Source organism: Stegastes partitus, unplaced genomic scaffold (assembly GCF_000690725.1).
Source record: "Stegastes partitus isolate 25-593 unplaced genomic scaffold, Stegastes_partitus-1.0.2 Scaffold2049, whole genome shotgun sequence".
NCBI lineage: Eukaryota > Metazoa > Chordata > Actinopteri > Pomacentridae > Stegastes > Stegastes partitus.
The window spans coordinates 80030-89733 of NW_007579780.1; the positions used below are offsets into that span (position 1 = coordinate 80030).

Here is a 9704-nt window from a genome sequence, read left to right on the forward strand (position 1 = left end):
TACACCCAATTTTATAGGTTTATTTAACCCAAAATATTACTTTCTGCCCAAGTATTCTCAGTATGAAGGCTTTATTTCACCCAAGTGGTGCTTTCTTGTGAACATCTTATTATTTCAGAGCTTCATTCGACCCAAAATGCTGCTTTTGGTCCGGGTTATTGTAGGTTAAACCGTTTTTATCACCTAAAATGCTGCTTGTTTGTTTGTTGTGAAGGTTTAAGGACTTTCTAATAAGCAAGTGATGGTTTTACAGGTTTGTTTCATCTAAATGCTGCTTTAGGTCAAAGTACTAATGGTACTAAAGCTTTTGTTTTTTCACCCAAATATTACAAAATGTGGTTTCAAACTTTTATTCCACTCAAAATACTATTTTCCATGTAAGTTTTTATAGTTTAAAAGGTGTATTCCACTCAAAATACTGTTTTCTGTCTCAGTATTTGTAGTTTAATGGGTTTATTCTACTCAAAGTACGACTTCCTGTCCACATTTTTATACTTTTATGGGTTAATTCCACCCACAAAAAAAAACTACAAACATGCATGTAGTTCTGTTGTTGTTCTGTTTTTGGCTAGAAAATTGACAAATAAATAAATAAGTCAGTGAAAAACTGAAACTCTTCATTGGCGAACTTTGGCTCACTTGCAGACTTTTATTTTGAAAAACCGGACAGACCAGGAAATGTCAGGCACACACGCCGATCAGCTGACTCGCATGTTGACAAAGCGACTTGTCTGTTCTCGCCGGCGGTCGGAGACAGAAGCCCGGAGCTCCGGAGATGCTTCTGGTTCTGTAGAGTTCTGGTTCGGTCTCCGGTGAAGCCGCTCGGTTCGTCAAGCTTTTGTTGTGACAGCTTGTTCCGGCGCGACCCGAGATCCATGCGAGATCAGAACCCCGGAGAAGCCTGAAGAAGCTACCTGCTGCAGAATGGACATCCAGGACGAGAGGAGGAGGCTGCTGGACGCGGAGGGAGAACCGAACCCGACCGGACTCATGTCGGAGCAGGAGGCCTATATGAGGTCAGAGAATACTCGAATACTCGAATACAGCGCAGAGGTACTGCAGCAGTACTCAGTAGTACTACAGTAGTACTACAGTAGTACTACAGTAGTACTACAGTAGTCCACACATGTGCTTTATTGGCCTCCTAAACATTGAGCTGCTCGCTGGTTCTACTGAGCTGCTGTAAAACACATTCAGGTCACATCCAGGACAAGAACCACAGCAGAACCTGGTCGGACAAGGTGGGCTCTAAAGAGAACCTGGTGTTTTATTCTGAAGAGCAAATGCGTCGGAATTTATTGATTTAGTGAATTTCAGGACCGTGCAAATCAAGTTTAAACCCGAATAACAAGTTCTAACTATAACTTATAACTATGGAGCAGTGAGAGTAGAAGAAGAATGAAATAAAAGTGGAAATAAAAAGAAAAATTAATACAATTTTTAAAAAATAAATAATATGGTGATATAGAGAAATATGAATCAAAAATGAATACACAAATGAAAAGGCTAATAAAGTAGAAATATAAAGACAAATAGATAAAATAATAAAAATACGATTTAAAAAAAAAATATTTTATTTATTGTTGTATTTAATTAATTAATTTCTTTTTATTTTAATTTCTTTTTTGTTTTTTCAAATTTGTTTATTTTTCACCTTTTTTCTTATTTATTATTTCTGTATTATTTTTCGTTGTTTGTATTTCATTTTCATTTTAAAAAATGTCATTTTATTTTTATTTTTTTATTTTTGTTTTTTCCTTATAACAAACAACAGCTGTTCACAAGCAACGCTGGAAACCATGAATTAAGAGGAAATTTAATGAAAGTTTAATTTAGATATTTGTCAGTTTGTGGGATGAAACGATGTCAAAACGACCACGACTATGAAAGAATTTACAAAAACGTACAGAAATGTGTGATAACGTGAAACAGTGACGGATGTAAGGAAACAGGAAGTAGAAGAACATGAGAGGTAGACGTTAATTAGCTAAACGGACATTATTTGAAGGGTTTGTTTTGCCTTTTTAGTGTCGAAGCAAGTCTGAAATAAATCAGTGGTGAAAATATCAAATTACAGATATTTGTTAATATAAATGTTTTTATAAATCGGTGGATTTAAAACGTGTTCAGTTCACGGTTGAAGCTCCACAGCGTTCACAGCATCACTGGGTTTAGACGTTCTGGTTTAAGCAGAACCAGGCTCAGGCGTTCGGCCTCGACCCGTCGGTTCTGAGGGCCAAGAGGACAGAACCAGGAAACGGGCCGATGAGGCTCCAGCTCAGCAGTTCTGCTCCACCGCCTCTGAAGGTTCTGGTGCATAAAATCCAGATGTTTCTGAAGATATTTGTGGAACTCGATGCATGAACGTCGACCCACTTATGAGTTTAAATCTGAGTGTGTCTGAACATCTGAGGAACGTTTAAAGATTAAAACCTGAAACGTTCTCTGCTGTTTGTCATCATGGCGCTGATTCAGGATCTCTGATTTGTGTTGAGTCATGAAAATGTGTAAAACCGCCTGATCAAGCAGACTGGTGATGTTTCTCAAATCAAAGGTCACGATCATATAAAACTAAACATCGAGCACTAACCAGAAGCTCTGGAGTTCTTCCAGATCAGCAGTTCTCAAAGTGTTTGAGCCACAACCCCCCAACCTGACATCTCATCAGTAACGCTGTTAATGTGTTGATCCCACCGAGTAGTCTCTTCACATTAATTTTCTTTTGGATTAATTTAATTTATCTCAAACAAATGAAACTGAAAAAAAACGAAAACAGAAGAAAATCATTTCAAAAAGAGCAAAAAAAAGAGAATAATAATATAATCCGATCATGATGTGAACAAGTCCGAAAAGGAGTGAGAAGAAGTAATCGCTTTTAACTTTGACAGCCCAAATACACATTTATCTGATAAATGTAAGCTTTGTTTATTTTTATTTATTAGTACAATGATCTGGCGACCCCCTGAAATTATCTTGGGACCCCCATGGGGGTCCCGACCCCAGGTTTGAGAACCACTGCTCTAAACAGAAATATGAGGTATCATAATCAGTTGTTTCACGACGGCTTCATTGTTGTTTCATATTTCAACTCCCCCATATTCAGACATTATTTGATGTTCATGTCTGATATCAGAGATCCTGAATCAGCCACATGATGACAAACAACAGAGAACGTTTCAGGTTTTGATCTTTAAACGTTCCTCAGATGTTCAGACCCACTCAGATTCCAATGTGAGAAAACAAAAACCTGCTGAAAGTGGGTCGACGTTCATGCCGTAAAGCATCGAGTTCAAATTCCACAAATATAAAATCACATAAGATCAGATAAGCCTTGATTTATGTCACAGTGGAGAAATTCACATTGTTGTTAGCAGCTTTACACACACAGAGATAGACACACATACTAGACAGACAAATATAAGAAATAGTGCAAACAGAATATGAGGATGGGCTTCAGAATGGGGGTACATAGAAAAAGATATATATATATATATGTGTATCTTTTTCTATGTAGCCCCATTCTGCACAGCTTTCATCTGCTCCCTGTCCCCCAGCTGAAAAACCCTCCTCTTTTCCTTGAGGAGGGTTTTAATGTCCGGAGTGATCCATGGTTTGTGGTTTTGTCTCGGTGGGTGTGTTGGAGTCAACACAGAAGTGAATGTCGTCTGTGATGCAGCTGGTCAGACTGTCGATGTTCTCCACACCGTGGTGTCGAAGCAGTCTGTCAGTGTCTCCACCGACTCCTCAGACCAGATCTTCTTGGTGTGGGTGGACGCTGGCTGTCTGTGTACAAGAGGCTTGTCCACGGGGAGAAGATGCACCAGGTCATGGTTTTCCCAGGGGTGGCAGGGCTGAGGACGTGTATGCCTCCTGAATGTTGGCATAAAACAAGTCCAGAGTTCTGCTTCCTCTGGTGTGGCAGGTGACATATTGACTGAATGTTGGTAGTATGGAGGAAGGAGATTCATGGTTGACTCTCCAGCATTTAAGAGGAGGGCTTGTGGATGCTGTTTGCAGCCGAGTGGAGGACATCACGGGCTGCGTTAGCAGAGGAGGGAACATACGCTACTGTCACGATGACCTGCAAGAAACATCCACATTTTATGAAACATGTCGCTATAAATGTGTTATGACTGTGTTTACCTACTTTTTTATTTTATTTTAGTGGATGTATGAAGTGTTAAAGACAAAGACATGCGGTTCAAATGCAAAAACGTTGAGACGCGTCTAAATGCTGTCTACGTGACTCTAAATAACCTAAACGAATGCAGCAACAGCTCTTATTGTTGTATTTATGTTATTCTATTAACAGTACGTTAACATTTGATCATTACACAATTACAACGAGATAGTTTTGCGGTCGACGGTGGATTTTAATAAAACGTTTCGTCCTGGACAGCAGTCGACGTGTCAGACACCAACTTAAACATCCACCATCAGTTTACTGTTTAAAACAAACCAACGATCTTCAGTCATCAGTCTGGACGGTTCTATCAGGAGGTCAAATACCTGCTCAGCCAATAAAGCACCAGATAATAGTAGAAAAACATGAGTCAGGAGCTCCCAGAGTCCAGGCTGCTGAGTTCAGATTGTTTAGTCTGAGATGGACTCATGATCAACATCCAGCATCTCTCTGCTCAGTGGTGTCACCAGAGGATACCTGAAGAACAAAACAAACAACAACAACGCTCAGATTCTCAGTAAATAATCAAATAAATTCCTTTTTAGATGCTTTTTTATGCTTCTTCTGTTTCTGTGTTGAGCTGCAGGACTTAAAGAATGACACAGAAAGTGTTTGATGTTAGAAATCCTGCAGTTTTAGTTCCGACAGACGAGCCGGCCGGTCCATTGTTCCTCTGAATGTCAACTATTGTTGTTTAAACTACAGAGAAGTGAGAGCGCTAATTTACACACATACATCAATAAAGGAATAATGAAATAAAAGTGGAAATAAAAAGAAGAATATATAAAATAAAAAATAAATAATGGGGCAATATTTGTTTGTATGTATTTTTTGATTGTTTTTATGTATTTTATTTTTCGAAATGTATTTATCACATTATTTTTTTATTATTTATTTTTATATTTTTTATTATTTATTTATTATTATTTTCTTTTATATATTTATTTTTTATTTGTAAAAAATACTTTTTATGATAATATGCACAGAAGTGTGTGTGCAGCACACATGACTGCACAAAGCGACGTTATAAAAACAAATTAAAAAATAAAATAAAAATGAAAAAAATGATTAAAATAAATAGAAAATAAAAACTGATTCAAAACAGTAATACATTACCTAATTAAATCAATAAAATAATAAACTAAAATTATTTTTTAACAGTTTAAAATAATGAATTGTTATTTTTATTATTTTATTTATTTGTCGTTAGATTTCTACTTTTATTAGCTTTTTCTTTCATGGATTCATTTTTTACTAACATTGTGTAATATTGCCACATAATTTATTTCATTTATTTCCACCTTTGTTTTCTGATTCTGTCACTGGTTTATTCGTGTAACTCTCTCACTGCTAAACGTGCTGCAGCTGAACTTCCTCGTTTCTCTCTGACTCTGCAGCAAAGTGAGGAACGGGAGGCTCTACTTGGCCACGTTCGTGTCGGTTCTGGGCCCGATGAGCTTCGGCTTCGTGCTGGGCTACAGCTCCCCGGCCATCCCCGAGCTGTCCAACAGCGCCGACCCTCGGCTCCGGCTGGACGCCGTCCAGGCCTCCTGGTTCGGGGTGAGACGCTCTTGTTGTTGTTCTGCTTCGTCACATGTCGTCCTGCCGGGGTCACGTGAGGTCAAAACCTGATGATGTCATCAAGAACAAACATCAGTTTTCTAACCAGTGAACTGAGGCTTTCTTTACACAACCATGTTTCTGTTTATGAGAAATAACGAGTACGTGCAGAAAGTTCAGTGAAACAAACCGACGGAGGCTCATCATCACTGCAAGTCAAATTCAAACCAGGATGAAGGATTTCTCATGTGACACGTTTAAACAACGTTTAAATAACCGTCGCTGTGTCTTTAAAGGTCACACGCAACCGCAAATCAAAAGATGAAAGAACTATAAACGTACTCTCTGATGCAAATTCATCACTTTTTTCAGCTGTTTTAATGCGTTATGGATATTTTTATAAAGTGCATTCTACCATAAATCCTACTTTCTGTCCGAGTCCTCTCAGCATGAAAACTTCATTTCACCCAAACGATGCTTTCTAGTGAACAACTTATTATTTTAGAGCTTCATTCGACCCAAAAAGCTTCTTTCAGTCTAAATTTTTATCGTTTGAACAGTTTAAATCACCTAAAACACTGCTTTTTGTCCGAGGACATGTTGTTGTGAAGGTTTAACGTATTAAAACAGGACTTCCTGACAAACAAGTTGTGGTTTTACAGGTTTATTTCCATATTAATTCTACTTCCTGTCTAAATACTCACGGTATTTAAGCTGTTTTCCCACCATGTATTACTTTCTAACTGACAAGTTATGGCTTCAAACTTTTATTCCACTCAGAATACTATTTTCTGTTTAAACATTTGTAGTTTAATGGGTTTATTATTTATTATTTTATTTTCTGATGTGTGTTTGTTTTACATTTATTTTATTTTACTTCTGGATTTATTGAACACGTTAATAAAACAATAAACCCACTAATAGTCGGTCGGTCCCAGTATTTTAGTATTTTAAATTTATTTTAATTTAGCGTTTGATCCTGAAAGTGGTGAATAAGTTTTTAATTGTTCAGTAATATTTTACTTTTTCTTTTTTTTTAATTTTACAGATGAAGTGGCACAATTTTTCCCAATTTTCTATCTTTAAAAAAAAAAAAAAAAAGACAAATAATCAAATAACATAAATTCAGTTTAAAAAGACAAACCAATAAACCCACTCAGAATAAACACAGAGATGAACCGTCTTTGTGCAGATGGCGACCATTGGTCCATGTAGTCGTCACGTCTGGACGAACTGAAGCCGTGAAACTGGTGGAATTCGGTGTCAAACCTGATTAACTGTTGTTGTGTCTTCAGTCCGTGGTGACGGTGGGCGCGGCGCTCGGCGGCCTGCTGGGCGGCTGGATGGTGGAGAAGGTCGGCAGGAAGCTCAGCCTCATGTTCTGCTCGCTGCCCTTCGTCTTCGGCTTCGCCATCATCGTCGCGGCGCAGAACGTGTGGATGCTCTACGTCGGCCGGGTCCTCACCGGCGTCGCCAGCGGGGTCACGTCGCTCGTCGTCCCGGTAACGAGCGTCCGTCGGCGTCCAGACACACGAACCAAACGTCCAAAAACACCCCCGCCTGACCGCTGTGGAGCTCACAGGCTGCTCGCTGGCTGGTGGTGTTTCCTTTAGAGGAAGATTCGAAGTTTTCACTGTTTTCAAGTAAAGCTGCAACTGTTCGTTTTCATCAGTTAGTTGGTTTAAATCTTTTTTTTTTAGAACCAAAAACTCTAAATTCTCTGGTCGCAGCTTCTTAAATATGAGTATTTTCTTTGCTGCTATGGGACAAAAAAAACAGAATATGTTTGGACGAAACAAAACCAAATCTGGAAAATCAATACCTCTCCAGATATGAATCAGATAATCAACAGATTGGTGGAAAATGACTGCAGTTGTTACTGGAAGCCCTCTTTTAACTTTGATAATAATAATAATAATTACTTTAATTAATTGTTAGATGTGTGCGGCTAGAATAATGTGGTTTGACTTTAAAGCTATATTTTTGAGGTAACTGAACTGAGTCCGATAACGATGAAAGTAATTCATGAAGCATTAGAATTGTAGTTGTTATCATTTTGGATGGCAGCGACTTGCATTTATCTCCATTTCCAACCAGCATCAGTTGCAGAATTGAACTATTACTGTTGGTCTAACTCGGTCTTTTCTGCAGCTCTACATTTCAGAAATGGCCCACGAGCGAGTGCGAGGCCTCCTGGGATCCTGTGTGCAGCTCATGGTGGTGCTGGGCATCATGCTGGTCTACCTGGCAGGTGAGCGCCGGCTTTACGACGTCCTAAAACCCACATTTAGTGGCTCCCGCTTGGTGGAAGTCACCTGACGGGTCGGCGCTTTACGAGCTGTGAATCATTCAGAGAGTTTTCTGACTGCTTGGTCGTGAGGCTGCTGACCTGCTTTAGAGCTACGTGGAGGGAATCAGGCATCATGTGACGAGATCAGATGTTTCTGCTGCGTCTCTGTTTCAGACAGCCTCGTATTTAAAGTTTTCCTAAATTGTACAAACTCTATCTGGAATGACTTTAGTGTACAAACCACTAAAAACACCTGAATTCCTTCAAACAATCGTCGTCCACAGTGACTCCAGATGTGACTCAAGATTCGTCCTACGTGACAAAAAGCAACAAAACCATGACCAGCAGGACCAAAGCGGTCCCAGATCATTCTGAAATGGTCCTTAATGCCCTAAAATGTCTAAAATGACTCACAAATTTTCTGATATGACTCCAAACATTGTGCAGAACGCCTGAAAACTCCGTCTAGAATGACTTCAATGTACAAAAATGTGAAATGTGTGTTTCTGAGCATTCATCAGAATAAAAACAACTGACCAGAATTACTCACAATTTTACTAAATTCATTAAAAAATTATCCACAATTACTCACAGATTTCTTCTGAATGACTGAAACCTGCTGAAAGTGAGTCGACGAGCAACATTAATAGAACGTTTTCTCTGAAACTCTTTGAGATTCTAAGCAAACGTTTCCCAGATATCATTTAAACATCCAAAGGTTCTGATGAAAACGACGTCAGAGAAGGTGGAGCAGATGATTTGTACGGCTACTTTTCTTCTCCCCGTCATCAGCTCTGATGCCACTGAACCTGTTTTAAAAGTTCTGGGCTGCATCTCGACCGGCTTCGCTGCGTCCGACTGAGCCCGGATCAGAACCGGCTGTGTTGTCGTCCTGCAGGTTTGTTCGTGGACTGGCGCTGGCTGGCCATCTGCAGCTCCATCCCTCCCACGCTGCTCATCCTGTGCATGTGCTTCATGCCGGAGACGCCCCGGTTCCTGCTGTCTCAGGGGAAGAGGCGGGAGGCCGAGGAGGCGCTGCGGTTCCTGCGAGGCCCGGACGCGCCCGTGGAGTGGGAGTGCGCTCGCATCGAGGACGCCTGCGACGAGCAGGTGAGAGCCGAGCGACGGGCGAGTCCTGCACCTCTGAGGGAACGGCCTGGTCCGCTTAAACCCTCTGCTCTCTGCTTCCTGTCAGGGTTCCCGTTTCCAGGTGTCCGACCTGATGGATCCCGGCGTCTACAAGCCGCTGCTCATCGGCGTCATGCTCATGATCTTCCAGCAGATGACGGGAGTCAATGCCATCATGTTCTACGCAGAGAACATCTTCCAGCAGGCACATTTTAAGGTCGTCTTTCAGGCTTTTCATCCGGTTGCATTTTTATCCATACCGGCATGTTCTGATCTCAGAACTGATATCCAGATACCACCACAACGACCGGGTGTTCGGATGTTCGAGTCCAGCCCGATTAATTAGTGCAATAATTAAAACCATCTAAGTCTGACGTAGATCTGCTTCCATCCAGCAAGAACCTAAATATTTGTCGGATGTGGATGGACAGACACAACCGGACCCTGCAGAGTGACGACAGCACTTTATGTTCACAGCACAGACACACAAACACATCTTTAGTTCAGTGACATGACTTCTTAGAAAGTATCACAATAGCTCAC

General features: G+C 40.3%; 1 protein-coding gene across 1 annotated transcript in view; it reads left to right on the top strand.

The window, feature by feature from the left end:
• Positions 1-830: 830 nt before the first annotated feature.
• Positions 831-9704, top strand: part of slc2a8 (solute carrier family 2 member 8) — an 11579-nt gene continuing 2705 nt past the window's right edge. Inside the window, exons 1-6 of the mRNA XM_008303667.1 lie at positions 831-1016; positions 5581-5743; positions 7039-7245; positions 7895-7994; positions 8932-9143; positions 9229-9378. Coding sequence (XP_008301889.1) covers positions 925-1016; positions 5581-5743; positions 7039-7245; positions 7895-7994; positions 8932-9143; positions 9229-9378 — 924 coding nt within the window. The 5' untranslated portion in view covers positions 831-924. The remainder of the gene's footprint in view (positions 1017-5580; positions 5744-7038; positions 7246-7894; positions 7995-8931; positions 9144-9228; positions 9379-9704) is intronic.